Source organism: Guillardia theta (assembly GCF_000315625.1).
Source record: "Guillardia theta CCMP2712 unplaced genomic scaffold GUITHscaffold_69, whole genome shotgun sequence".
Lineage (NCBI taxonomy): Eukaryota > Cryptophyceae > Pyrenomonadales > Geminigeraceae > Guillardia > Guillardia theta.
In genome coordinates this window covers 58,580-85,525 of record NW_005434605.1, presented here as the reverse complement: position 1 = coordinate 85,525, position 26,946 = coordinate 58,580, and the positions used below count along the sequence as shown (strand labels likewise).

The 26,946-nt window shown below is 53.2% G+C and overlaps 12 protein-coding genes across 12 annotated transcripts in view; 8 read left to right on the top strand and 4 right to left on the bottom strand.

Annotated features, from left to right (window-relative positions):
• The first annotated feature begins 269 nt into the window (after positions 1–269).
• On the top strand, positions 270–1,348 carry GUITHDRAFT_154179 (hypothetical protein). Its single transcript, XM_005827099.1, has 7 exons — positions 270–343; positions 419–544; positions 591–744; positions 791–919; positions 966–1,082; positions 1,139–1,176; positions 1,228–1,348. The coding sequence occupies exons 1-7, from the start codon at positions 297–299 to the stop codon at positions 1,286–1,288; spliced, it is 672 nt and encodes a 223-aa protein (XP_005827156.1). The 5' UTR covers positions 270–296; the 3' UTR covers positions 1,289–1,348.
• A 406-nt stretch (positions 1,349–1,754) lies between these two features.
• Positions 1,755–3,428, top strand: GUITHDRAFT_113655 (hypothetical protein; the record flags this gene model as incomplete). Its single annotated transcript, XM_005827098.1, has 1 exon — positions 1,755–3,428. One exon carries the CDS (start codon positions 1,755–1,757, stop codon positions 3,426–3,428), a length of 1,674 nt encoding a protein of 557 aa, XP_005827155.1.
• A 276-nt stretch (positions 3,429–3,704) lies between these two features.
• On the bottom strand, positions 3,705–4,231 carry GUITHDRAFT_42004 (hypothetical protein; the record flags this gene model as incomplete). The annotated part of the gene is made up of 2 exons (XM_005827097.1): positions 3,705–4,104; positions 4,158–4,231. Coding segments are annotated over 2 exons (474 nt in total), but the record flags the coding sequence as incomplete, so codon positions are not given.
• A 579-nt stretch (positions 4,232–4,810) lies between these two features.
• On the top strand, positions 4,811–7,937 carry GUITHDRAFT_113653 (hypothetical protein; the record flags this gene model as incomplete). Its single annotated transcript, XM_005827096.1, has 18 exons — positions 4,811–5,440; positions 5,702–5,754; positions 5,805–5,865; positions 5,912–5,968; positions 6,018–6,044; positions 6,088–6,138; positions 6,181–6,228; positions 6,277–6,333; positions 6,391–6,431; positions 6,480–6,540; positions 6,587–6,638; positions 6,687–6,738; positions 6,782–6,848; positions 6,895–6,964; positions 7,032–7,063; positions 7,108–7,685; positions 7,735–7,818; positions 7,916–7,937. The coding sequence occupies 18 exons, from the start codon at positions 4,811–4,813 to the stop codon at positions 7,935–7,937; spliced, it is 2,043 nt and encodes a 680-aa protein (XP_005827153.1).
• A 50-nt stretch (positions 7,938–7,987) lies between these two features.
• On the bottom strand, positions 7,988–9,152 carry GUITHDRAFT_88803 (hypothetical protein; the record flags this gene model as incomplete). The annotated part of the gene is made up of 2 exons (XM_005827095.1): positions 7,988–8,121; positions 8,282–9,152. The coding sequence occupies 2 exons, from the start codon at positions 9,150–9,152 to the stop codon at positions 8,051–8,053; spliced, it is 942 nt and encodes a 313-aa protein (XP_005827152.1). The 3' UTR covers positions 7,988–8,050.
• Positions 9,153–11,756: 2,604 nt separating this feature from the next.
• On the bottom strand, positions 11,757–12,639 carry GUITHDRAFT_75781 (hypothetical protein; the record flags this gene model as incomplete). Its single annotated transcript, XM_005827094.1, has 3 exons — positions 11,757–11,963; positions 12,015–12,248; positions 12,301–12,639. 3 exons carry the CDS (start codon positions 12,637–12,639, stop codon positions 11,757–11,759), a joined length of 780 nt encoding a protein of 259 aa, XP_005827151.1.
• Positions 12,640–15,004: 2,365 nt separating this feature from the next.
• Positions 15,005–16,424, top strand: GUITHDRAFT_142899 (hypothetical protein; the record flags this gene model as incomplete). Its single annotated transcript, XM_005827093.1, has 8 exons — positions 15,005–15,371; positions 15,514–15,568; positions 15,615–15,683; positions 15,731–15,806; positions 15,854–15,951; positions 15,996–16,087; positions 16,134–16,213; positions 16,293–16,424. The coding sequence occupies 8 exons, from the start codon at positions 15,005–15,007 to the stop codon at positions 16,422–16,424; spliced, it is 969 nt and encodes a 322-aa protein (XP_005827150.1).
• A 570-nt stretch (positions 16,425–16,994) lies between these two features.
• Positions 16,995–18,481, top strand: GUITHDRAFT_113649 (hypothetical protein; the record flags this gene model as incomplete). Its single annotated transcript, XM_005827092.1, has 5 exons — positions 16,995–17,114; positions 17,224–17,298; positions 17,374–17,466; positions 17,513–18,190; positions 18,236–18,481. The coding sequence occupies 5 exons, from the start codon at positions 16,995–16,997 to the stop codon at positions 18,479–18,481; spliced, it is 1,212 nt and encodes a 403-aa protein (XP_005827149.1).
• Positions 18,482–18,558: 77 nt separating this feature from the next.
• On the bottom strand, positions 18,559–19,267 carry GUITHDRAFT_113648 (hypothetical protein; the record flags this gene model as incomplete). Its single annotated transcript, XM_005827091.1, has 2 exons — positions 18,559–19,083; positions 19,136–19,267. The coding sequence occupies 2 exons, from the start codon at positions 19,265–19,267 to the stop codon at positions 18,559–18,561; spliced, it is 657 nt and encodes a 218-aa protein (XP_005827148.1).
• A 602-nt stretch (positions 19,268–19,869) lies between these two features.
• Positions 19,870–22,487, top strand: GUITHDRAFT_113647 (hypothetical protein; the record flags this gene model as incomplete). Its single annotated transcript, XM_005827090.1, has 11 exons — positions 19,870–20,934; positions 20,979–21,074; positions 21,128–21,189; positions 21,237–21,372; positions 21,423–21,610; positions 21,659–21,697; positions 21,736–21,753; positions 21,874–21,890; positions 21,954–22,033; positions 22,085–22,153; positions 22,203–22,487. The coding sequence occupies 11 exons, from the start codon at positions 19,870–19,872 to the stop codon at positions 22,485–22,487; spliced, it is 2,055 nt and encodes a 684-aa protein (XP_005827147.1).
• A 2,407-nt stretch (positions 22,488–24,894) lies between these two features.
• Positions 24,895–26,326, top strand: GUITHDRAFT_75727 (hypothetical protein; the record flags this gene model as incomplete). Its single annotated transcript, XM_005827089.1, has 3 exons — positions 24,895–25,082; positions 25,239–25,569; positions 25,988–26,326. The coding sequence occupies 3 exons, from the start codon at positions 24,895–24,897 to the stop codon at positions 26,324–26,326; spliced, it is 858 nt and encodes a 285-aa protein (XP_005827146.1).
• A 136-nt stretch (positions 26,327–26,462) lies between these two features.
• GUITHDRAFT_57261 (hypothetical protein) overlaps positions 26,463–26,946 on the top strand; it is a gene marked incomplete at both ends in the record, with an annotated part of 1,291 nt that continues 807 nt past the window's right edge. Inside the window, one exon of the mRNA XM_005827088.1 lies at positions 26,463–26,928. Coding sequence (XP_005827145.1) covers positions 26,463–26,928 — 466 coding nt within the window. The remainder of the gene's footprint in view (positions 26,929–26,946) is intronic.

Here is a 26,946-nt window from a genome sequence, read left to right as displayed (position 1 = left end):
ACGTCACCATGTCTTCCCACTACTCTCATCAGCTCAGCCTCGCCAAGAGCTCTCCTACAATCTCTCGCTTCCTCAGGCGCGGCCTGCACATCGCCATCATCGACTGGCGCGACTTTGTGCGGTGGGCCGAGCGAGGTAGAGGAATCGTTGCCAGGTTCCATCGGGCAGGGAGGATGCGGCTGCTGGGAAACTCGATGTGCGAGTGGTTTTGGATCCTGGACGAGGGGAGGAGGAGGAGAAAGGAAGAGATGCGGAGCGCGGTGGAGAAGACGCTGATTGAGGGAGACATCATTGCAATGAGTCATCTGATCAAGGAGAGGAAAATCACTTTCCCGCAACGACAGTGAGTGTTTCTTTCTCCCCTCCTCTTGACTCTGACCTCCCTTTCCTTACTCCTCCTCACGATGGGAAACGACAGGTCTCTCGATCAGGATGAGCTACGGACAATGATCATTGAGACTGTTCAATCGAAGGCTCTCTTCCCAAACATCTTCAGCCGCTCCCGGCAGCAGCCGCGAACTTCAAGTCCGCAGTTTGGGAACGGGTGAGACGAATTCCCGTGCTATTCCTCCTCTCATTCCCATTGGTAGAGCCAGCAGCCTGGTCGACATGGAGGAAAGCAAGTCACGTCGTGGCGGCAAACTTTTCATTGCTTCCTCCCAGAACGAGAGCATGCATCCCCGCAGCACGGGGAAGGTTCGATACGTGAGGGAGAAGAGCCTGTCGCATGCAGAGGCGTCACAGGTAGTCTGACTTCACCCTGCTCCCCTCTCACCTCCTCCTCGTGCAGTGGATCGTTGGAGGTCCTCCTCAGCGGCCTCTCCTCCCCAAGTTGGGGATCGGTCGCCTGCACGCGGACTCGTTCTACAGCAGCCACTTGCCAGTCCCTCTCACAGACTACAACTACACCTCACCGGAGGTGAGAAAGAGACGGGGAGAGGAGAGGAAGTGAGAGGACGGCGCAGGTCAGGCTGAAGTCGCACTCCAAGATCGTTGACTTTCAATCCTCCGTCTCCTTGCGGTCTCCTGAGACGGTCAAGCCGCCAAGGGCCTCCTCGCTCGCGTTCGCGGACCTCGTTGCTGTGAGCTCCGCCTCTCAGGCCTGTCACTGTCACTCTCCTGACGCCGGGCCCCGCAGCAAGGAGACTACAGCAAGGAGCGGACGTCGAGGAAGAGGTATCCCTCCTCTCAACCCCTCAGCAGCTGACTGACATGGCGCATGAGCAGCTTCAAGGAGACGGCTGTTCGAATCAGCCACTTCAAGAGCATCATGAGCGCAAGTCGCTGAAGGGACCAACGAGTCCATGTACACTACCAATAGAATGTTGAGTAAAGAATGTTTTCATACTAAGAGAGCCCGGGCCGGGCCGAGTCCTCAATCACTGATTGTCGAATGTCCGTCTGCCGTTGAATCCGTTTCATTTTTCCGTTGGACGGTTACATGTCGGTTGAGCGCCGGTCGTGCATGTTGGAGGACTGCAAAGCAGGAAGTCAGGAGGCGATGCGGAAGTAAGAGGAGGCTGAGCCAAGGAGAAGAGAGAGAGGAGAAGAGAACAAACGAGGAAGGGGGAGAGATGAGGAGGTAGTGTGAGAAGAAGACGCATACTGTTGTGTTATCGTTGCTGCTTCATCCACAACTTTTGCTTGTTCACAACGGTCAAAGCACGTATCTTTCATCCTATTCTCGTCAGAGTCTGCTGTTGTTACTCGATTCGCTTTTGCATGCGTAAATAACTCTCTTGGAAATCATGAGTATGGAGAACCAGAATCCTGCTTCTTCGCCGACTGCACCAAAGGGCACCATGAGGTCAAGGGAAAGAGGAACCGTAATGAAGTTCCTAGATTGCACCGTTTGCTTTGATAGCATTGCTGGGCCTGTTTTCCAATGCACAGAAGGCCACCTGTTATGTCAGACATGCTGGTCAAGGCTGAACACGCCCGATGCAGGCTGTCCTACATGCTCGGCCGTGTTGGGACGAATTCGATGTCGTTTCGCGGAGCAAATTCGTGATGCGCTGTCGGGTCTCAACGTGGCCTCACCCTCGAGGACGAGTTCTAAGCAGCTGCCTCACGTTCCTCGTCTGAACGTGCTCAAGTCTGCTTCCGACAAGATCGGGGTGAACGTGGAGGATCTGAGGAGCATCATCGCCAGAGACGGGGTGGGGCTCATGGACGCCGTGATCCTCTCAGCAAGGAAGAAGATCCGATCCGACATACAGGACTCTGGTGGAGTGAACGCTTACGAGCGGAAGAAGCAGCACCGGGACTCCTCAGCCTCCGAGGCCCAAGGGAGGCCTGAGAGGTCCAACGCTGAGCGGCAGCAGTTCGCTTCTCCTAGGCTGACTACCCTCCGCGCGAGCAAGGACAAGCAGGAGCCCCAGGTGAAACCGAAGCCTCCAGAGAAGAGCATGAGCCAAGAGTCGAGAGGTCAGGTGTCACAGGAATTTGGAAGCGAGGTCGGCAGGAAAAAAGCTTTGAGGCCCAAAGGTGATAGAGGCGAAACCCCGCCCAAGGATGTTCAAGACATGTACTTGAAATACAAGGAAACAATCAGTCGTTCTTCAACGAATTCCACGAGGGATCTGAAGCCCATGCCTCTTAGCGCAAGAAGCTCCATAGATGCAGGCTTTGATTACAATCGTTTTGCCGCGACGGTCGCGAAATATTCGAATCTTGGAGGTCCACTAGGCTCTCAGTCCGAAAACAACACGGATGAGGAAGATTCGTCTGATGTTGCAGCGGCACGTCCTCGCAATGCTGGAGAGACTGAAGGCCTATCGTCGAGCACGTCCGTGAAGGAGAAGGATATTGTGTTCCGTTCCCTCCAAGAGTTGAACGGACAAGAAGGAACGGCAGAGGCCAAGGACAGCTCAATCCTTGAGTCATACAAGAAATTTCGTAACGACATGTCAAAACAGATAAGGTCTGCTGCTCACACTCGACCAAGTTCGTCGGTGGAGTTCGATAGAGAAGAAGGTTTTCAGTCGATTGAAGCTGCGGCCCCAGCCAACGACGCTAAGCAGGATGATAGTACACAAGCTGCAAACTCACCGAAGAATCCTGGAGATGGTATTGCTCTATTCATATCGGTGGAGAAAGACAAGGTTGCTGGAGATCAGCAGCAGAACTCAAATAAGAACCCTATGAAGCCTCCAAGTCTTGATTTGGAGATGGAGCAGAACAAGAAAACTCGTAAGAATGTGAAATTGCTCAAGAACGGTGGCTCTCAGTCAGCGCGATCTCCAGGCAATGCCCGAAAGTTTCATGACAGTCTCCATGCAGCTAGCAGGACATACAAAGATTTGTCACCAAGAATTTCAATCTTACGCAATCACACACAAGCGCTCGAGGCGATCAAGGCCGGAGACAATTCTGGATCTGCAGCGTGGAACATCGTAGCAAATGTGCGAAGACGCTTAAGAAGCTGAGAGTATAAAATTTGTGTAAAAGAAAGTTTATTCATATCTCAAATTCTTCAGTTTTTCGCAGCAGATATTAGACGCCAAGTCGTCACCCCGAAGACCACAGCCATGATAAATTGTACGATCACGGCAGCGACCGGATATTCAACGAACGCGGAGTAACGGGCAAAACTGACGCAAAGGGTAAGAGAACAAATCTTGACGCATGAGAGCAGGAAACCTGGTGACGAGGGGAAACAGAAACTTCTGCCCTACAATCACTCCAGAAACTGTCATTCGTGAGTTTGGCTTGCGAATCCACAACCAGACAAGCAGAGCGAAGGCGATGTGGATAGCAATGCTGATGTTTGCTTCGATCGAGGTCAGGAGATGATTCCAACTAAACTGCAAACTTCTCGCTTCAACCCACAGCGGCACGAGTCGTCGGAACAACGATTCTGTCGCGCTCCATGATAATCCGATCCCTGCAGCAGTCCCCATAGAAGATCTCTTCTGAAAGAGATAATGCAACCCTAAAACGTCAGCAAGCGTGATGAATGCTTTCATGCACTCTTGCGACACGTTGAATTCATGAGGGTCCGCTGAGGGAACAAAAGTTGCCATCAGGATCATCTGAAAGAGCTGAGTGCCTGCATAGACGAACGCTGCTTGCACGACAAGTGCAACGGGTGCAAACTCTATCCTGTTGTCCATAACAGGTCAAAAGAACCGCAAACCTTTATACTAGGGACTCACAATTTGTACTTGTACAAGATCCATGGAGGGACGAATGTCAGCGCAAGACAGTTCGCACAGTATAAGAAAGTCATCAAATTTCCTGTGATTCAAAACCTGCACCCAAGTTTGTCATGAGAGGAGGAACGATCCCTAGCATAGGGCACGACTGGACCACAGCGTGAGGACAGTTCCAAAATTTAGTGATCATGCAGTTTTCCAGCATTAATTCATCATGTATCAAAGTAGGATCTTAGCAGCGTCTTCTGCGAGTGAATACTATGTACGGGTCTCTCCTTTGGATCATCTCTGCATAATAGCCAAACATGGTATCAAATTGTTTTCCTGACCTATCTCCTCGTAAATCTATCTCCTTGACTGGAAGAGCCGCATCGGAATTCAGCTCCTTCTAGACTTCATGCACATACTATTGATCCTGCTCCTGCTCCTGCTCCTGCTCCTAATCCTGCTCCTACTCCTGCTCCTGCTCCTGCTCCTGCTCCTGCTCCTGCTCGCAGATTCAACCCTTCGTTTCCTCTGCCATATCATTACGCAGACAAGCGTGCAGACCGTTATATTCAGTTTCTTTTCCGGTTACATTCAACGGTACCCGGACAATGATAGGTCTGCAAGTTCCTCCGGGCCACCCGGCCCGCTCCAGTGAGTCCCGTGGGATGCGCCCCGTCATGGTTTTGAAGGGGATGATGATGGTGGCGATGGTGGCGGGAGGAGGCATATTGTCGATGCAAGAACGAACAGAATACATGTGCAAGACGGTTGTTCTCCCAGGAGACAGAGTTGAAGGCAACAACTTCGCTGGGTTCTCAGATTTCTGCGATGGCGATTGTAATGTTGGATTGAAGGAAAGCGATGAAAGATCAGCGAGGAAAAGAGGCGTGGGAGCAGTAGTTGTGAAGAGACTGATTGCAAGTCGAAGGCAGCCTGGAATCTTGAAGTCATGCTCTTCGGTTGTGTTATCGGGTTGGAGCCCTCCTGCGTTGAGATTGCGCGGATTCGGGGAAGAGGAAGACTGGGAATCTGGGGACGACGAGAGATTGCGCGGATTTTTGGAAGATAATGACCGGGGACCTGGGGACGACGAGGAAGGCTTCAAGGACGATGCTGAGATTGAAGCTGAAATTTGGAGCATGCTGCAGGAGTCAGCAAGACTAGAAAACTACACTCTAACACGTTACACTGACAACGAGTCGTTTGCGAACTGGTATGCTGACAATGAGACGTTTCCGGGCTATCAAAACCCTCCCCTAGAGGAAGCCAACGACGAAGATTGGCCTTATGACCCGGTGATAGAAACCGTCTCTTTATGTACCTGTTTGAGCTGTAACTCATCACGATTTGTTTTCTTGAGGACTACTGACTAATGATGTTGAAATTCTCCTTACATGCTTGCTTTCAGTACGTTGGGAGGAGGGTAGCTGGAAATTGGACCGATAATATCTGGCTGAATGCAACTTGGAAACCGCTTCCTGCGAGCTGGGAGACACACATCATCACAGAACAAAGTTTGATCAAGTCTGTGCAGTTTCATGTGACGCAAAATCCAGTCTGACGTTTTCTCCAACAGTTTGACTGTGGAGCGACTGAATGAACGTTTGATGTGACAGTGAAATGTTGTGCAATTTGGTCACTGAGGTCATTGTTTCTAAGATTTGCAACACTCCACGAGCAGCACGAAATTATTCCGAAAATCATCGAAGCTGGAGCTCAGGTTGGAAGACTCTGTATGTTGAGATGAGTTCGTAAGGAAACTTTAGGTGAACATCGCTCGAGACGCTGAATTTGGCAACGGAACTGCCCTGCACTCGTGCGCTGTAAGTTTCCCTCTGAGAACGACAGCTTCGTGATCTATTTTCTTCCCAGGTCGGCAACTGCAACATGACTGCGAAAGTGAGAACTTGGTTGTCCGATAACGGGTTGATTGTTCCTCAAGGTTCTTCTCGACCATGGCGCGGACGTGAGAGCGGTGAACAACAACAACCAGGTGAAGGAGAGGAAGAGAGTGTAGGTGCATGATATACTGCAGACTTCTCTCATCCTAGCAGCTGCGTATGGGAACCTTCATGTCCTCAAGGTCCTGAGATGTAAACAAACAGTACGTCGGTCCTGACCCTGGGACAAGATCTTGTACGAACGAGGAGCCTGTCACACATTGAGGAAGAAGGGAGGAAGGTCGCCGGTAAACAGAGTTGAGGTTAGAATGCAGAGGATGCCTCCTGCCGCTCACTTTGACCAGGGGCACCGGATCCTGAGCCAAGTTGACGCCTTTGGCTACAAGTTGTTTGTGTGCAACCTGTCCGTTCTCTTGACTGACACACTTTGAAGTGCACTGCAGTACGCGATTGCAAATAATCATCCGCACGTGGTAGAATTTCTTCAGAAAGAGGTGTACGATGTCGTTCAAGAATAGCAACATGATGTGTATCTGTCAGTTGATGGTCGATCCCCGTGACATCGAGGCCTTTAACACTACAGTGTGCGATTGTACGATCCAGTTTCTTTCCCTCATGGTATGTCATGACTAGACTGCAGGGAAGGAGAAATGTGCGGAATTAGACAACATGAGGGAAGATCTGAAGAAGACGTGAGCCAGATTGGTTGCCATGAGGTCACTCAGTCTCGCCCAGATTTGACCAAATCGTCGAGGAACACACAGCGCAGGGAGTTTGGAAGCATAAAGACGACTGGAAGAAGGTTGTTGCAGTTCTTGGAGGCACTGCGTTTGAAGTTTGTTTGAAAGAGAAATGCAACTCCAAACGTTGCAAAAATACGGGACCCAAAGTTCAGCATCAACGAGGATGGAGAGATAGGTAAATGATGCCTTCGAATTTACAACAACTCGATTGACATCGGGCCTGGTGTTGGTCTTTTGTTCAGACAATGAGCAAGTGAGGAAAGAGATAGATGAGGTGAATCTTGAAGTAGCGTTTCACCTTCTGATGATGTGCTGAAGATCTGGAGCGCCCTGGAGGATTTCAAACGAGAAAAAGGCTTGAACATGACTGTGGAAGAGGTTGCATCAAGGCTGAGATGGCGGGAGATGACGATGTTCGGGCAGATGTTGAAGGAAGCAAGCAACATGTGCAGTATGATTCAGCATGAATACAACAACATGCAGGACAGTTGGCACGGCCGAATCAAAAGAGAAGATGGAACTACCTTTGGAATTCGCACTTGGCTCGATCAATTCGTCCTCCATGACTCAAACCGCCTCGACATCATCCCCGAATCTGGTGAGACTTCTGGTTCTCTCGTGCTGCTGCTGGTGCTGCTGCTGCTGCTGCTGCTGGTGCTGGTGCTGGTGCTGGTGCTGCTGCTGCTTCCCCCCCGCCGCCGCCGCCGCTGCGGACCTTGTCTTGTGCCGCTGGTGCTGGTGCTGGTGCTGGTGCTGGTGCTGGTGCTGGTGCTGGTGCTGGTGCTGGTGCTGGTGCTGGTGCTGGTGCTGGTGCTGGTGCTGGTGCTGCCACGTCCTGACTCACTTGCTTGTCACTCAGAGCTCCAACCAATCCCTGAGGAGAATCCTTGCTTGAAGTGAGAAGCTTGCATTAGAACACCTGACAGACTGACACATGGCGCACAGGAAAGGCTATGAGAAGGAGTCACTCAAAAGACTCAAGTACCAGTACAGGTATTACCGCAAGCACGGCAAGATGCCGCCCTTACGGTAGGACCTACTCTGCAGTCTCCCCCTCCTTCCCTGAGATGACCTCCCTCTCCTTCTTTCCCCCCTCTTCTGACTGAGGTGATGAACGCCATGACAGGCCCGAAGACGACTTGCTGTGATACAGACCCCTTTGATACTCAAACAAAATTTACTTCACTTGTTAGTCATACTCCATCCTGCTCGCTTCTGTCGTACTTGTACAGAGCATCTAAAAGCTCATGTTCTCCTCCTCTCACGCCACATTCCAGCTCCCTGTGATCACTCGCAGCCAGACGCCAGGCAGCTTGCAGAGCTTCTCGAACCCTGCAATTCCATCAGGGTGAGTGAGAACCGGTTCAATGAGTTCAGGAAGGTGGAAGAGAAGGAGGGGAAGAGCAGGAGGGGCAGAGGAGAGGGAGGAAGACAGGAAAGGGGGAGCGGGAGGCAAGAGGGTACAGGAGATGAGGGGAGGTGCGTGTTTTACCTGTCAGGTAAGCTCGGCGGCTGAAGTTGTCATAGTCGTTGAGCTCAATCTTGTCCAAAATCTCTCGGTAGAGCTCCATGGCCACTGCCACTGGGAGCTGGGCAGACTTGGCGAGCATCGGGATCCCTTTCTCGGCCTGCCTGTAGTACTCCCGAGCTCTCTCGATCTCGAACTTCATCAGGTTGCGGTAGGCGTCGTCTACCTCCCCTCCCTTCAAGCTCCTGTCCAGCACAGTCTGTGGGTCCACCCCGAACCTCTTCATGTCCTCCTCGGGCAGGTAGATCCTTCCCCTGTCCCTCGCGTCCTCCCCCACGTCCCGAAGGATGTTGGTCAGCTGAAGCGCGATCCCTAGCGCAATCGCGGACTCCCGTGCATCCTCCTGTGTCACTCCCTCCGCAGTCCCCATGACGGGCAGCGTCATCAGCCCAACGGTCGACGCGACTCTGTAGCAGTAGAGGTAGAGCTGCTCCCAGCTATCGTACTTGACCTCGTCGGACACATCCATCATCATCCCTCTCACCATGTCCTTGTACGGCTCGATGTCGCTGCCCGGGAACCTTCGGATCATGTCCGCGAACGCCACGTCATACTGGTTCAGCCCGTTGAAGTTCTTCCCCTCCCACATCCTCTCCAGCCGATCCATCCACTCCCGCAGGCTCTCCTCCTGCATGGACGCCTCCGCCAGCGCATTGGGGCCATCAACGATCTCATCGACTCGCCGGCACCAGGCATAGATCGCCCACGTGGCCATGGCCTGCTCGTCGGGCATAGTCTGAGTGGCGAGGTAGAAAGTCTTGGCGTACTCGCTTGTCATGTCCTTGCAGGCCTCGTAGCCATCGGACACGAGCTTCGCTTGCGCCTTCACTCGCATGTCCTCCAGGTCAGCCGCCTCCACAATCGTTCCCATGAACTTGATGTAGTTGATGCTCGTCATCCTGTCCAGCCCCGTCAGCTGCATGCCATGTCAGTGGACAGTTACGATCAGAACATCTCGAACACCTCGAGGATATTATCCGCTGTCACCCATTTGCTTCCGATGCGAAAGGTTCCTCGTTCTGTCCCGACTCGTCAACATCCTCGTCCCTCACCCAGTACCGGCATGAACACACCTTGCTCATCGAAGAGCTTGTGGACAGAGGCGCTCGAGATAACTCCAGTCCCTTGCACGTCACACGAAACGAAAAGTTTGATCAGATCCAACTTGGCACCCTACCAAGGAAGTACGTCAGGCACAGAGCAGGGGAACAATTCCAATCTCACGTAATCCTCCACAACATATTCGCGAAGTTCAGACAACGAGACCTTGTTGCCCGCGTCATCGCCCAAATCCTTCTGTGACAAAAGTTTCCTGGCAGGAAGGGTAAAGATGGAGAATTGCTCGGCGGCTGCACTGCTCACGGCATATATCTCGGGATGTTGATGGCTATCCTTCCAAAACCATCCAAGGTCCCGATGGCTCTGCTGTGAGCACCATCGGGCTGGACAAAGCGTCTAGAACAGTCATCATGTTCAATGTCGCTCCCCTGCCATAGAGCGATCAGTTCCGAGGCACCTTGTCATACCGTCAGGCACACCTCTTCTGCATGCCGTTCTTCCTCGTCAGCCGGAGGGCAGGCATAACATCGACAGCCTTGCTCAACCTCATTCGCTGCGAACCCCCGAGGCTCTGCACAGTATGGAACGAAGTTGACCAAGCTGAGGCAGCTCCAGCCAGGCATAGCAGCATGAACCCGCACAAACTTTTCGCAGTGCACGACATGGTTGTTGCCATGGAGCTTGACTATGGGTATGAGGAGGAGGAGGAGGAGGAGGAGGAAAGGAGGAGGAAGGGATAAGAAATACGATCCAGGCAGGTGGAACTATGTAAAGATATAGGCAGGGATTAGGTGTGGAACTGACTGCTCATGACCCAAGCTGCAGCAGAAAGCGAGTCAGTTCACCAAAAGACTTTTCTGATCGGCTAGACATTGAACCAAGTGGGGGGCAGTAATAAAAGTTAATCTTCCGTATCTATGCACACCAATACAGCAAGTTCCCACCTACACATCTAGCTCAACACCCACAAATCATGATGGTGAAGATGACAATACAAAATTTGATGATCAGCTCCCTAGTCTAATTCGTGTCCGTACTGATCGAGCACTCCCAGACCCTCTACAGTGTTGGGTAAACCCACGTTCTGAAGTAGATTCCTCATACCCTGATTTTAACTGCTGTTTCTCAGACTTGTTGCTTTCATTGCTTTCTACATCTCGATCGTTCACTTCTTCCATTCTTTCCTAGATCCTTCCCTTCATCTCCCTTTGTGCTACTCTTAACTAACTGCCCTCCTCGCGCCATTCTGCCGTCACATTTTCCCCCCGTGACCCCCACCCCCTACTCCACCCACCCCCTGAGTTTCACACCACCTCACCCACCCACAAGCCTCAATGAACCCCACCCATTGTTTTCATGGTCGGACTACCTACCACTCACAATCTCAAAGTACCCTACCCCCTTTTATATAATGAATCGCCTATAACAAGATACCCGTGCAGTCAGAAATATCACCCCACCCACCACTCCTCTGCTACCCTACCCTACCTTACTGTATGTTTATGACCTACCACCCCTACGAACCAAGCATGCTCTGAACCCTCCCCTCTCCTGTGAGAAGAATCCGAATTCACGTACCCCCACCCACCCTCTGGTTTGATAGCATCCTACGCCTCCTCTACCCCACCCTTACAAAGGCTAATCAAAGTGTTTGAATGGGGGGTCTTTTGAAGGCACTCTCTTATATGTTACACCCCTACCTGTCAGATACCTCAATATTGCAGTACAATACAGGGGTGGTCAACAATCTCCTCGTACCCCACCATCGACATTTATGTGGACCGTCACCTAACAACAGTGTACACACCCCTACCCCCCAAATTTCACACAACAGACCCGGTATATCGAAACTACCCACCCCTGATCTAAGGTTTCAATCCACCCCTACCCTCTAGATCTTTTTAGGGAGGAGCATGCGACCATGAACTTTTATAGAATCTCAGAGGAACTTCTGGGGTGATCAATCTCACGACTCAGTTGTAAAGACCGACCGTCTGGCGGCCGGTCACGTTCACGGTTTCAGTGACCGGCGGAAGCCCGTGGCGCCAGCCCCGAGCCCGCCAACGGCGGGCGGCTGATCGCGGCCAATCAGATCAACGGCGGAGACAACTTCCGAAGTTCCATACATCGACTCAGTGACTCTGACTCCGGTGACTTGAGCCCGGCGTCACAACCCCAGCAGTGACCGGTGCCAGCCGGGCCTCCCCGGGCGCTACGAACTTCGGAACCGTTGAACAGTTAGCGGCAAGTTCACGTGTCACAGTGTCGGCGAGTCGGACACAGGCTGGGACAGAGGGCATTGTTTATGTTCCCTGCTCTTCAGTTTCAAGAATTTCGGGTGATACAAGGTGTTGAATTCCTTCTTTCCAATTCACTCCATTCATCTCCCAAATCTCCTTCGCCTGCATCGACAGAAATGAGGTTTTCTAAGTTCATAAGATCGTCCACCGCCTCCTCTTACCGTCCTATATTTTTCCTCCGCCTCCTCGCTCCTGCCCAACTTCGCGTATGTGGCTCCCATGCCGTACAAGGTAGACGCGACATCGGGGTGTTCTTTCCCAAGGACGTTATTCGCTATGTCCAGAGACTGGCACAGAGTCAAGATCGTTTCCTGACACGTTTCTAACGGGCAACTTACCTGCTGGAAGGTGTCAAGCGCCGATTCCCAGTTCTTCTGCGCAAATCTGATGGTGGCCATACTGCTCAAAGTGTCTGAGACACTTCGATGGTTGTATCCATAGACCCCCACGATGATCCCCAGACTCTTCTCAAACTTCTCCCAGCTTGCATCAAGGTCTTTGTTCTTCAGGACGATCGCAATGTTGTGAAGAGTTGCTGCCACGTCCAAATGGTCATGGCTCAAAACTTGTTCCTTCAATGGGATCGAATCAGAAAGAATCGACGATGCCACAACGAGGCTTCACCTGAATCTCGAGAACTTCCGTGTACAAGCTGAGAGCCTTGTCAAAGTCTCCTTGTTGGAAGTAAACGTCAGCAATCGCACTTTTTGACGTCGCTGTCCCCAAGTCTCTCTCTCCAAGGATCTCATTTCGCATCTGAAAAGCTCGCTCGTGCCACTTGAGGGCATTTTCAAGGTCGTTCATGTCACGGTAGACAAGCCCGATCTTGTCTTGCACTGCCGCTACATTCACATGCTTCTCTCCAAACTTTCCGACTGTCAATCGCAGAGCACGGACGTGATACTGCAAAGATGCTGCGTGATCCCCCAGGTTCATCATCACCACCCCAATGTTGTCCTGCATGCCAACCCAAGTCAGTGACGGCAGCGTAGATAGATAGAGATAGATCACCAGTGACTGTATGACGTCTGCTATGAAGAAGCCATCCTTCCACCCGGCATACTTGGTGTAGTCGTTCAAGGCCATGTACAGCGAATGCGCATTCCTGCAGAGTTGCAGGGCGGTCACCATATCGCCTTCTTCGTGGTGTTTGGCACATTCGGCGATCAAGGAGTCCGCTCTTTGCTTCATGTACACACCGTTGAAGGCTAGAAGGACAGCTATAACAATCGATACATGCACGACCCCAATCGAAGTCTTCTTTTCTACTTTCTTCCCTGCTGATTTAGAGCCTTTCTCCTTCCGGTTTGACTGATCCGCCATTTTCAATGCGCTCTGACAGTCAGTATTCTCCCTCCCTTTAGTTCTGCAAATTGCCTTTGACCGTTGAATGTAACAAATTTACACAAGAAGAATATCAAGCTGAATGCTCGGCCCTTCACAGGGGCCGTGTAATGAGATGTTTCGTCAAGCTACCATTTTGACCCCAAGTCTTCCTTGCCCTCACCTCAGCCTATCATGGACACAGCACACCCCTGTTGTCATGCTTCTTCTTACGTTTCAGTCCTTATGATTTAGATAGTTGAAAAACGCTTCTCCAAAAATGTGATTTCGCTCCGTTGCGACGCCCAACTGCACAGGTTCTAGGACTGCTCAATGCACAACAACGAGCTCAATCTCTTCGTCGTTGATTCCCAAACTTCTCTCATCCATGCACAAGACATTTTGTCACATTGAAGGTTGTGTGCACACCACACATCTCTACTTTGCCATCCCTTCTTCTCACCCTGCGGTCTCTTGTTCCCGCCATGGAGGCCGGCCTCTCTGCCTTCCACCAATTTTTTACTGATGAAAGAATAGGATATGAAGTTTGCGGTATATTCTGGCCAAAGGCAATCCAATATTATATATAATTATTAAGAATTATACATAAAATTCTCCAAAAATATTGCAATCCTATAACTCAGCAATAGAAGGACCTCTTGTTTTCTGCTTGTTTTACAGTCGGATTGATGAGACACAACCAAATTCGAGCACCCCTCCTTGTTACCGAATTTGAGACTCCATGGGGGTGGGTGAGGACCTGTAAAACAATGGAAAATTTGAAACTTCAACCGGTTTCGAGTTCCGAGCGGCCGGGCGGCCGGGGCCCGGCGGCCGGGCCGCGGCTGGGCGGTCGGTGGCAGTACGGTCCGATCACCGTGGCCCCGACGGCCCGGCCGGGCTGCCAGGGCGCGGCCGCGGCCCGGGCGCGCGCCCGGCACTTGCCAGTTGGGACGGCCGCCCGCGGCCACTCAGTGGCCGGCAGTCACGGGTCGGCGCGGCTGAGACTCGGCCGCGTGCCCGCCCGCCGGTGACGGTCACCCCGTGATCGGACCGTCGGACCGTACGCACGGCACGGTCGGCCGACTCGATGTCACACCGGCGTGACGGTGGCGGTGCCACTCAGCCGAGCTGCTGAGTGCCGCCGCGTGTCCGGGCCCGGCATGAAGCCACCCGCCGGCGCTCCCGGCACCGGACGGCTCCGTAGCAGCGGCTGGGCTCACTGACCGTGATCGGACGGTGAGTAAGCACTCAGGCTGCCTCCGTGGGCTGCCTCCCGCCGCCGCCGCACTGTCACACCCCGGGCGGGCCCGGCGCCGGGGCCCGAGGGAGTAAATTTATTACTTAACTTTGAGTAAATCGTGGGGCAGATGGTGATGGCGGAATGATCTTGCGAGGTGAGAACAGAGTCGGAGGAAGGGGAAAAGAGGAGAGGGAGAGGAGAGGAGGAGAGGAGGGAGAGAGAAGAGGGAGAGGAGAGGAGGAGAGGAGGGAGAGAGAAGAGGGAGAGGAGAGGAGGAGAGGAGGGAGAGAGAAGAGGGAGAGGAGAGGAGGAGAGGAGGGAGAGAGAAGAGGGAGAGGAGGAAAGGAGATACTATAGAACAAAGAAACAAGATGTTGTGGTCTTGGATAAAGGACATAGCTCATTTATCCCAATAGAAGGGTGTGCTCGAAAGCAGCAGGAGGGATGGAAGGGACTGCGACCATGGAGCGAAAGGTGATCTTTTCCATGTATGATCGAAGCTCATTGTGTTGCCCAGAACTCTCGTTCTGAGCAGCGACTCTTTAAAATGCTACGTTCGAGCTGGAGGAAGTGTTGAAGACTCGTGGCCATTGGAGACAGTACCACTTGCACTCCTGACGGCAGTGAATGATTTTCCATGCTCAGACTGAAGTTTCACCGTCCAACAAGAAAGTTCAAAGATGCTGCCTCGAGGTCAAAGATCTTCGCGGAGACGTTGTATCCTTCTTTCTGTTTAGCTCTCCCAACGAACGAAACGGGTACATGGCCTTTCGTTCCTCCTTTGTGGAGCATGATGCCCTTTCCAGTTGGCTTGAGGCTATTCTTAGCGCCAAACATGCAAACCATCTTCGCTTACAAGCTCCAGTCCCAGAGGTCAACCCGCGAACGACGAGCCGGCCCATGCCTCCTCCTGGACCCTGCAGTAAAGGAGAAGAGAGGCTCGATGTCGTGGTCATGGCGGAAGCAAGTGGAGCTGCTGGGAACGAAAGCTCTGGTGTGGAAACAAGTTCAAGCGAGGAAGAAGATTTGCCGGAATCAGCTCATGGCTCGCGTAAAGAGGAGGAAGAACTTCCCCGCGAATGCAATCCAATGGCTGAAGATTATTACGACGTAAACACGTGTGACGATGGTGAACGTGAACATTGAACCTTGGAATAAACAGGTCTTGGGAGTTGATCGCACAGCAAGCGACAAAGAGATCAGAAAAGCATATCGGAGAGCAGGCATCATACACTTCTCTGTTTCATGCTCCTCATGACGGTTTCCTTCAGCACTGAAGCATCATCCTGACAAAAATATGAAAGATCGTGAAGCAGCCGAAATCAGGTTTCTATTATCTTTGCCATGATCTATGATGAGTCTGCATGTTCAGATTCAAGAGGATAGCTGAAGCATTTGAGATTCTTGGAAACTCGACGTCTCGGGAAGGATACGACATGAGGTAGAGAGTCGTCTCCTTACTTCCTCCCGTTGATTCCTTTGCTTCAGAGGCCCAGCTACCGAGGTGAAGGTTCAGCGAACTCCAGAGGAAGTATGGAAGGACATGTTTGGGGAAGACGATCTGGTAGGAGAGAGCAAGAAGAGAGGAGCGGAGATTGACACCTGACGCAGGACACGATTTTCTCAGAATGGGATCCAGTCTGGGGTCGAAAGATGAGTCGCTACAAGCAGAAATGGAGGGGGGATATACAGCAGTTGCGACCGAACAGGTCTGCTGGTGGCTTCTCCGGCCCCGGCATGACAGGGCCCGCAGGTTTGGCATGGGATGGCAGGTCGCAGCAACCAGGAACCCGAGATTCGGAGGGAGGGCACGAACGGCACAGTTCCATGCTCCCTTGGACCAAGGTCCACCTGCCTACATTCCGCTACACCTGATGCTGACTAATCAAAGGAAAACAAATGACAACACGCCGCGTTGGAGGCGGTCTTGAAAGAGTCGAGACAGAAAATCTTGTTGAGAATGGAAGGGAGGTAACGCAGTTTTGTTCTTGCCTGACTTCCTGCCCTCCTTGTCTGCCGATCCTAATCATGATCCTCTTGTACCCTTCAGGTTCGTGTCGTGAAAACAACCTTCATCGCCATCAATGGAGCGTCCGAGACCTCCGTGCAGCGTTTCGTCCGCTCAAACAACGGAAACTTCCAAGAGGAGGCATCAGAGTCGGGAGCAGCAAGGGGCAGATGATTGAGACGGCTCACTGACTAGCTGGGAACTTTCAAAGGGTCCCGGATCATCAGTCATGGATGGATCGGCTGGCCCGAGCTGAACTGCCAGTGACTGGCGTACTGAATTCACTGGCCGCCATGCGACGGTGACTAACTTCCGACGGCGGACCATCGGATCGGACGGTGCCACTCAGTGACCGTACCGTACAGTCCGGGCCGAGGCTGCCGCGGTCAACCGTTTCCGAAGTTCCTCGCCGGGACCGTCTTCGATCCGATGATCGGCCGGGACCCAGCCCCCGGGCCGCGGCCGGGCTCTCTGCCGGACAGTCACCGGGGCCCGCCCGCCCGGCCCGCCGCCGCCCCGGCGGGCGGCCGCGGCCGCTGGCGCGGCCCGGCCAACTTGACTTGTACGATTCACTCAATCGGCGGCCCCGGCGGGTTTGCAAAGCCTTGAAATATACGAGCTAAAGTTTTGTAGTCAATGTCTTGGAAAAAAGTTTGACTTTTCGTATACTAATTTTTCTATCAACACGAATTGTGTACCATGTATGTTTTAGTCACCCATCCGCTACAAGTTCTATAGTCAAGCATGTCCACCCTAGACTACGTTCTCAGCATGGCAAGGGCGGTGATGTTGGCCGCCGCCCTCGCATGCTCGGCATGTGCTCTCCCCTCCATCCCCTCCTACTGCAGCACATGGAACCCGATGGTCTGTCCCTTGCCCTCCGCGTCCTTCTTCTCATCCCCTCTTCTACCTTCTCTATTTCAACCTCCTGCACTGCCCCCCTTCCCAGCCCTGCCTTGATCGCCCGTTACAGGAGATCGAATGCCCGATCAACGAGGATCCGATGGCCATTTGGGATAACTTGTTCCAGAGCAAGATATTCGGACAGGTTCTCTTCCTCCCTCCTCTTTCTTCCAGCATTTCCCGCCATGTTATAGAGATCTTTTGACCATCCGTCGTTCAGTCCCTGGCAGGCAGAGCGATTCACAAGGCGCTGTCACGAAACATCCAAAAGCATTCGAACTACTCGAAAGAGAATTGGAATCCCTACTATGTGGTAGAGTGCTTGATCCCTCAGTGTATACCTCACCTTACCTTGGCAGAACATGCTTTCCACTTTCTTGGTGGCGTACGAAAACCCTCAAGCACTGAAGGCTCGACCGCTCTTCATGCACTTTTCTGGGCCAACGGGAGTCGGGAAGTCATTGACAGCAGACATAGTCGCAAGCTCCATGTTCAACCGGCACAATGCTGACAATCGTTTGTGCGGGAAGTTTATCCTTCAGATGAGAGCGTACTCTTCTCGAAACCCCTTTCATCTCGAGAAGTACGAGCAGGACATAAGGCGCAAGGTTGGTGAACAGCTGTCTCACTGCCCAAGGTCAGTCTTGATCTTCGACGAGATTCAGAGCATCTCCGAACAACTCTTGGATTCTATCATCGAGATTTTCGACGGGTCCGGCCCCCCACTCTTCTTCCATCCTCACCCTGCTCCTGTCAATACGAGTTTGTGCGTTGTCATCGTCATCTCAGACATTGGCAGCACCAAGTTGAACCCTTACATGGACAGGGAGCAAGCAAAGCAGGCGGTGCAAGAGGACGCGGACAAGAAGTTCCTCTTATCCAAGAAGCGCGCGCTGTTACAGAATATCGTGCCCTTCCTCCCACTCACGGAGGAAGACTTTGCCAGCGTGGCGGTCAAAGAGCTGAAGAGACTCGGAGAAAAGCTTGCTATCGAGTATAAGGGATCGTGGATCGGGAAGCTCACATGGGCCAAGGAGGTGAAGACACCGATGGTACATATTTGCCGCTGACTTGTCTCTCAGGTACCACGATGGATCGCGAAACATTGCTGGTCGGATGCAACGTGCGTGTCTGATGGAGGAAGAGGAGTCGAGACACACATCGATCACGATATCTCCACCATCATCGAAAACGCACTCATGTCTGAGTGTCAAAACCCAGAATCCGTCAGTTTCAACAACATTGACCTTTCAATCTCAAGCGATGGAAACTCACTTGTAGCAAAGATGGACTCGGTGTACAGCGACTCAGAATTTAGAGAACTCTGATTACCCATCCAGCAGGCACAGAGGATGATCGGGCTTCAGGAACTTTATACAAGGCAGAAGGACGCGCTGGCTCTCAATCAATCTTTTTGGTACGCGGTGTACTTGGCGCTGGAGCCTTTGACCAGAGAAGCCGGATATTTCTTGCCATTCTTTTCGATCTTGGCCAGCACTGCTGTGGAGAGATCAACTTCGCATCGATCAGCCAACCTGATGAGGTACAGCAGGACGTCTGACATCTCCTCTCCGACATGAACTCTTTCTTCCGCACTCCACGACGGCAGGCCAGGGTTGGCCCCGCAGTCTCTCTTCCACTGGAAACATTCACAGAGCTCCCCTACCTCCCCGACGAGTGCGAGTGCGAGGCTTCTGGGCAAGTGGTGCTGATCCCAATTCCTCTCGCTGGCAAACCTTTGCTGCAGAACCCTGAGCGATTCAAGGGACACGGAGGGGTCCCACCCTCCTTGGCGAGCACCGTCAGGAGCCCTGCCTGTGGACGGGGAGGGATGGAGGGCATCCTCCTTTGAACCGCCTCCATGGCTCCTTGTCCTGGAGGTCTTGGCCTTGACGGGTCGCAAGTGGGGAGTAGTAGACGCATCCAGCACCTGAAATCATTTGTGAATACATCCTTTTAACATGTTGGCGGTAATCGGTCACCATGGATCGCACTTGCTTCATGCTGAATGCCTTCCTCCCTGTCCCTTGCAGCTTCCTGTTGCACCTCTCCCGCAGCCCAGCCCAGTTGTGCTGGCTCAACCTATCCAGGGCCTTGCGGTCGGCCTTGTTCATGGACTTGAGCAGAAGAGCAAGATTCCTTCTCGAGCATCTTGTCGCTTGCTGTCGCCGCAATAACGCTCGTCCTGTCAGCCACCTTCCCATCTTTCCTAGAGAACCAACGCACACATCAGCTGGTATCGCCCACCCCCATGCTCAACTCATTGACACCTGCTCTGCAGGCTAGTTGACCCCCTCCCAGCTCTTCTTCCTCCTCCCCTCTTCTCACCCTTGATCGCTCGTTCACTCCATTGTACCCTCCCTCTCTCTACCCACCTTCGCTCTCCCTCCCTCCCACTCCACGTCTTGCGCATTTTCTCCCGCCAATTCTGCTAGGACAGGCTGCCATAGAGTGATTCACTGAGGTGGGTCAAGTCATGTAGGAGGGGTACAATTATGCCGATCTGTTTCGATTATTCCCAGGTGGGTGGTTTTTCGTCAACAAACACGGGGGTGGGTACAAGTTTGTCGGGAGGAAATGCGGATCGTGCTGGGAGGACAGGGGTGGGCGAGGGACAGCGGGAGGAGGGCTACAATGTGAGCGAAGCGACATGATACTTCGACGAGAGGACGGAGAGCAGGCTAGAAGAAGCCATTGATGGGACTTCAACCTCGACATGGGATGTGGCAAAGTCAAGTTTGTAATCGGCTTGCTGCTCATGGTGCTGGTCCACGTGAACTCCGACGTCGAGGCGAAATTAGAGAAGCCGCCCCTCTATAACTTTCGGGTGAGGAGCGATGGGAAGCTTGAGGGGGAAGGCTGTGTATCAGAGAGCTCTTCGACCTGGTATCGTGAAGCAGTCCTGTTACTTGGTCAGCAGCGGTATCGTGAAAGCGCTGCCCTCCTGAAGCTGGTGGAGAGATGCGGTTGCAAGCATTACAAACTCTTTCAGGACATGAGCGTCGCTCTCAGCCACGTCGAATCTCATTACATGGCCTATGTCAGCGCAAGTCTCGCTCTTGGGCATTCGGAGTGCCTCCGGTTCCTGACGACCGGGGGTTCCGTTCCTCACTGCGACGCCCCTGAGCTTCTGTTGAACTACATCGCTGCTCGCGATCGGATCGGTCAAGGCATGGAGTTGTCAGCAGCTCTCCGGCTCTTCGACGTCTACATTCAACTTGCCTGCAAGAGAGACGCGGGTGGAAACATCGCTTGCCACGGACAGAGTGCAGCTCGAGCTATCGTTGAGTGCTGGCGAATAGGACAGTACACGTGCTCAAATTGGTTCAGCTGGGACGTTATGAGCTCGCTGTTGACAGCTGCCGTTGAGTCTGATGTGAGGAAATGCAAACGTCAGAGATCTCAGGAGAATACGTCGACTGCTGATCAGGGCGTATGCTACAGTATCGTGCAACCATGGGAGGCCACAGTTTTCCCACTTGAACATGAACACGTGGTTGAGATCGCTCGCCTGCGCATCAACAGCCTGGTAAAGCAGAATCAAGTCAAATTTCCAGCTCAAGTCTTCAAATTCTCGGCATCACAAAACAATCTGATCAGAGTTGGACTAGTAGTCCACAAAATTTCTGGCCTTGAGTCAGGATTGCTGCGTGATTTCCTTACTTCTCCAGTATCTCTTGCTGGACAACAGGCCTCCCGCTTTTCATTCACACTCTTCAGTTGGGAAGTCTCTCCCTCAATATCCTTGGCCCCTCAAGATGTGCCGAATGCTGGTTACAAGGTTTGCCCCTGTATTACATTCAAAACAATCTGAGCTCAGCTCAGGGCCTTCATGCTATCGCGCGTGTTGTTGGACTCGAGTTGCTCAATGAGTTTGAGGCTGCTTCTCGAATCAACTCGGAGGAGATCAATATTTTGATGGTATTGCATGAGAATGGGGTGAGAGAGAGTGAGAACATTTGAAATGAGCACAGGACTTCATGGGTTGGATCCCTGAGGGCAGACAGTCCCTGACCTTGGAGACTATGGCATTCAGGTATCATCCTTCCCTTTCGTCCCTCTCTCCCATTGAATCTTGAGCAGACCAGCTCCGGTACAGGTTTCACGGGACGTGCATTCTACCTCGGGTGGAGGGCCCATCGATTACCTACTTGCCGATCGCGTTGCCCTTCCTCCGGAGCTTGCTGCCCTGCAGCCGGACTCACTACTGCTCACAACGGTCTGAATGCCATGGGAGTGATGTTTCGGTTCTCACGTGCATTTTGACAGCCTTCATTCTTCCCGAACAGCCACTTCTTCAATTATGACTTTGCATACAACTGGACCGAGGAACCGGTGATGTCAAAACTCCGCAGCAACGAACTTGAATACTCATGTCTCTTCTACAAGGATGCCTGCGAATGGAGCAAGGATGCCGTTGCGATCCTCGGACTGTACGAGTATTACAAGCTTGATCCGTACGTTTGATCCGTTCTTACCAAAAGTTCCTTGACATTGTCGTACAGTACAATATTTAGAATATGGGCACAGATGGAAAACTTTTCGTAATGTCCGAGACCCAGCATGACACTGTCTGTATCAGGCCAAAGAAAACCCAAAGGTGATTCTGGTAGTTCAAGTTGGGCCATACTTTGCTGCATTCAACGCATCGATCAATGCCTACTTGCGGCTACATGGTGGCTTCCTGTCTGCTCCGTCTCCTCCTCTGACTCTGCTTAAGGTGTGAGCCCTTCAAGGGTCCTCTTCGTGACATGGGCCTCCTCTAGCCGTCACTACATGACGCGTCTGTTCCTACTACAGGCATGGTTGAGACTGACTGGCTGCCAGGGCTGTCCTGTGGAGCCCTTCTACTAGACCCGAGGCACTACTCCACTCACACTGTACCACGAGCTGTGGAGCGATGACAACGGGCTGACGACTTGCTGACGTAGGTCGCTGTGGACTGTCTGTGGGCTGGTGTGCCGGTCGTTACCCGAGCAGGCCCTCGCCTCACCTCCCGTGTACTCGCACGCGTTGCTGTGGAGGCGAGTTGACCTAACGGACTGCCAGGTCCCTGCGTCTTTCCTCACTTCTCTCGGAGTGGAGGGAACGCTCGTAGTCAGAAGCTGGCAAGAGTACGCGCAGGTCGCTCGGGCCTTCGTCCGCTCGGGATCTCTTAGGAGGTCCTTCCGACGCAGGATGCAGGGGCTGAGGTTGAGCTCGAGAGCTTTCCAACGGTCGACGTACACGAAGAAGGTTCTGCAGCTGCTAGGCCTGGCGTGGGAGGTTCATGTATTTGATGGCGAGAGAGACAACGGGAGAAAGAACTTGCATGCGGTAGGAACCATGGGTTGAACCTCTGAGCAAGAGTGAAGAGTCCTTGAACGAAGAGTGCTGGTATGCAAGGAAGGAGATGGCAAAGTTCACTGTGGGGAGAGAGCTGGAAGTACGGGGGCAGGAGGGCGGCGGGGGAGGGAAGAGAAGGGAACCATGTCAAGCAAGGTCCTCAGGTACTAAAAAACTGCAAGAGATGGAGATTCATCGTGTTCCTGAACTTTTTCGCTAGCGGGGGGTCCAGTCGGATAGGCCGACCCGCATGACCTCTTTAGGAGACAGGGGTCCAAGACAGGGTCCAAGAGGCAACCTTGGCATCTACCAGGGTAGGGGGTGGGGGGTGGGGTCTGTGAGCAGCAGAGGTCTCAAGCACTCGTGGGGTTTCTGCGGGGACGTGTGAGGAATCTTGTACCCCTGGCCCCGCCCTCAAGTCCGAAGTTATGGTGTCGGCCGTCGCTAATGGGATGCAGGGGGTAGGGGTGGTAGATGCACCTGGGGTCACGGTGGTTTAACTGTCATTGCCCTTTACAATGTAGCAGTCAAATGTTTAAAATAATTATATCTGTGTACAACCATTATTGGTGTTCTATATTCATTTTAAAGACCCTTTAATAATAGTTTTTTGAAAAAAGGGAAACGCATGATTTCGGGGTAGGGTTTATCATGGGACAGTCGTAGATGTGGCGATGGCGATGATACGATGAGAGCGGGGCAGCTGAGGCGAGACGAGTAGCAGGAAGAATAGGAGGAAGAGGAGTGAAAGGTAGGAGTGGGTCTCGAAGGAAGTGCATGTCAGGCAAGAAGCTCTTGTCGAAGCAAGTGACTTGCTTCTGAGCGACTCTCATCTTCGTCATTGTCAAGATGATACGGTTACGAGTATCTTGCATGCTTCTGTTCTTGCGGTTGATGGTGTCAGCATATCAAATACCATCTAACATTCGTTTGGGCGGTCTGTATGCAATCAGCAGCACTGTGGAACATCCTGAGTACATCGCTTCCAAAGTTTCCCTCGAATTGATCAACAAAGACCCAAAGCTTCTTGCAGGAACTCGGCTTGAAGTGTCTTATGCCGATGTGACAGCTCTGAGGACGATGCAGAATACCAGCACTGTTGTTGACATGCAGAGACTGATGGAAGATGTATACGCCATGATCATACAAGACTTGCTTAGTGAATGCAACACCACCAACGCTGTCGTTGCCTTCGTTGGCCCCTCTTGGAGCAGCGACTGCGTGCTCATCCAGCCCATCCTGCAGTCGCGCAACATGTTTGCGCTGAGTTACTCTGCATCGAGTCCTCAGCTGTCGAACAAGCATGCCTTCCCTGACATCGGCAGGATCTGCTTCTCCGACTCCGTTCAGGCCGTGGCACTAGCGGAGCTCATTCAGTACTTTGGCTGGCAGCACGTGCAGGTGGTCGCCTGCGACGGAAGCTTCTGCCAAGGCTTGCAAGCTCAGTTCCTTTCTGTCATGGAGCAGGAGAAGTACAGGGAGATCCTCGTGGAGACGACGCCCAAACACTGGGACTTCGGCGATGACCAGTCCACTCAAGACGTGCTCCTGGAGGTGCATGACAACTGCTCGGCTCCCCGCGTGCTGCTGCTGCTGCTCCAGGCCGACCAGGCGCAGACGCTCTTCACCATTGCCAAGAGCGCTGGGGTCTACGACGACTTCGTGTGGATCGGATGCGATGCCGTGACGTCTGCGTTCAAGAACCTCCCAGCAGGTTACCTGGGGCTCAACATCGAGATCAACAGCACGAGCGAGGCTTACATACAGCTGAGCGACTACTGGAAGGGGCTTGACCCTGCCAAGTATCCTGGCTACGATATGCTGCAGTTCGATCCTTATCTCTCCTTGTCGCACGATGTGATGTTCACGTATGCGCTGGCGTTCGACGAGCTTCTGAGCAGGGGAGGGGACATGAGAAACGTCTCCGACCTCATCCGCTCCCTTCGGACCGTCGACTACATGGGAGCATCGGGGAGAATCCAGCTGGATGAGAACTTGGAGATCAAGAACGGCAGGTGAGGTTGGAAGTTGAAGCATGCGTGAGTCTGATAGCAAGAGCTTTGATGTTTCCTGCCTGCCTGCCTGCCTGCCTGCCTGCCTGCCTGCCTGCCTGCCTGCCTGCCACCTTTCCTTTGACAGATCTCCATTTCTTCTTTGTGTTCACTTTTTGCAACGCAGGTTTGATGTGATCAACATGCAAGGGAGCGGCCTGAAGAAAGTAGGAAAGATAATCAGTGGAAGTCTGACCTTGTTCACCCCCTACGCGATCGGTGGCGATTCTCCTTCCCTGCTGGTGTGGCCCAAGGGAGGGATGAACCCGGTCAACGTGTGCAAGCAGCATTTTGACAAGATCCTCCTCCTCCTCCTCATCTTCATCCCCGTCATACTCATCAGCGCGGCAGCCGGGTACTGGTACATGCTGTACAAGACCAGGGAAGCGGACTCCGTGTGGCTTGTCTCGGCGTCTGAGTTGCAGCTAGAGGAGCCGGAGGAGATTCTGGGCCAGGGGACGTTTGGGGAGGTGATCAAGGCTGAGTTCCGGGGGACGCCGGTCGCGGTGAAGAGAGTGCTGGCAAGGAAGATGACGGGAGTAGGAGCGAGCGGGTCTTCGAAGCTCCTGGACATGACGCGCCTGAGGAGGTTGAGCATGTCGCTGCCGCTGTTCATGCATGAGGACTCGGTGATGCGGTCGGGGTCGATAGAGATGTTGGACGGGAAGCAGGACGGCAACGGGTCGCTGTCGAACACGAGGGGATCGAGCCAGTTCTCTTCGTTAAGGAAGGAGATCAGGAAGAATCTGATCAAGGAGATGCGCATCCTCTCCAGGCTGCGACATCCTTGCGTCATAACCATCATGGGAGCTGTCATAGAGTCGAAGATGGACCCGCTCATCGTCCTCGAGTACATGGACCTCGGCTCGCTGCACTCCCTTATCCACAACCAGACGATCGAGCTGGAGGCTGAGATGTTTGTCTGCATCCTCCTTGATGTCGTCCAGGGGATTCGCTTCCTCCACTCGTCCAAGCCGCAGGTCATCCATGGCGACTTGAAGAGTCACAACGTGCTGGTCGACTCCAAGTTCAGAGCCAAGGTGAGGAGAGGGGAAGGAGGAAGCGGAAGAGGGGGGAGGACGAGGACGAGGACGAGGACGAGGACGAGGACGAGGACGAGGAGGGAACGAGCGAAAGGGACGAGAAGGGTCGAGGTGAAATGAAGGTGAAGAGGGCATGAGACAAGAGAAGTAGAGAGATTGGTTTAGAGAAAGGGATCGAGTCAGGAAGAAGAGAGCTCTAGGGAGGCAGAGAAGTTAACTTCTTGCACTCACTGCATGCTCTTCTTCGTCTCTCCTGCTGCTGCTGCTGCTGCTGCTGCTCCTCCTCCTCCTCCTCCTCCTCCTCCTCCTCCTTGTCGCCTCCCTCTCTTACCCCCGTTCTCCACTTCTCCTCACCGCTTCTCAGTGGTCTCCATACTTCCCTTTCGTCCGCTGATCGTCTCATTGCTGTCTGCAGGTAGCTGACTTCGGCCTATCCCGCGTGAAGAGCGTTCACCAGAGGGACAAGATGGTAAAGGGGACGGGAACGATAGCATGGATGGCGCCGGAGCTCTTGCGAGGAGGCAACAACACGCCGGAGTCGGACGTGTACTCGTTCGGTGTCATCTTGAACGAGGTCTTCAGCAGGCAGGACCCCTACCAGGGAGAGGACATGAGGGTGGTAGTGCTGGAGGTGATGGACCTTGGGAGGGAGGAGGAGAAACGTCCTGCTATCGACGAGAGGTGTCCTGCTGACATCAAGGGGCTGATCAGAGATTGCTGGAACAAGGAGGCAGAGCTTCGCCCTCCTTGCTGAGATAGCCCGAAGGCTGCGGGCGGTGGACACGGCAGCAGCATCCTCGTCCTGCCAGACGAAGCTGGCGTATGAGAGGTGGAGGAGGAGGAAGACGGGAAGCAGGGTGGACGGGGGTGACGGGACGGAGGAGGAGAACGAGAGGAAAGCGTCAGACCTGATCTACGACGTTTTCCCCGAGCACATTGCGCATGCTCTGAGGGACGGGAAGAAGGTGGAGCCGGAGAAGAAGGAGATGGTCTCCATTTACTTCTCCGACATCGTCGGCTTCACCGACATCTGCTCGAAGATCGACGTGGAGAAAGTCTCTGACATGCTCGACCGGCTGTACACGGCTCTGGATCGCATTGCTGGCGAGCTCGACATCTTTAAGATCGAGACCATCGGAGACGCCTACATGTGCGTTACCAACCTGGTGGAAGAGCAGGAGGACCATGCTGCGCGTCTCGCCTTCTTCGCCATGAAGGCGGTCCAGGTGGCAGCTGAGACGATGGTCGACGAGGAGCAGAAGGAGCTGGGGTGCGTGAAGCTGAGGATCGGAATCAACTCGGGCCCTGTGGTGGCCAACGTCATAGGAACTTCAAGGCCCAAGTACACGTTGTTCGGTGGGAGGGGGGGGGGGG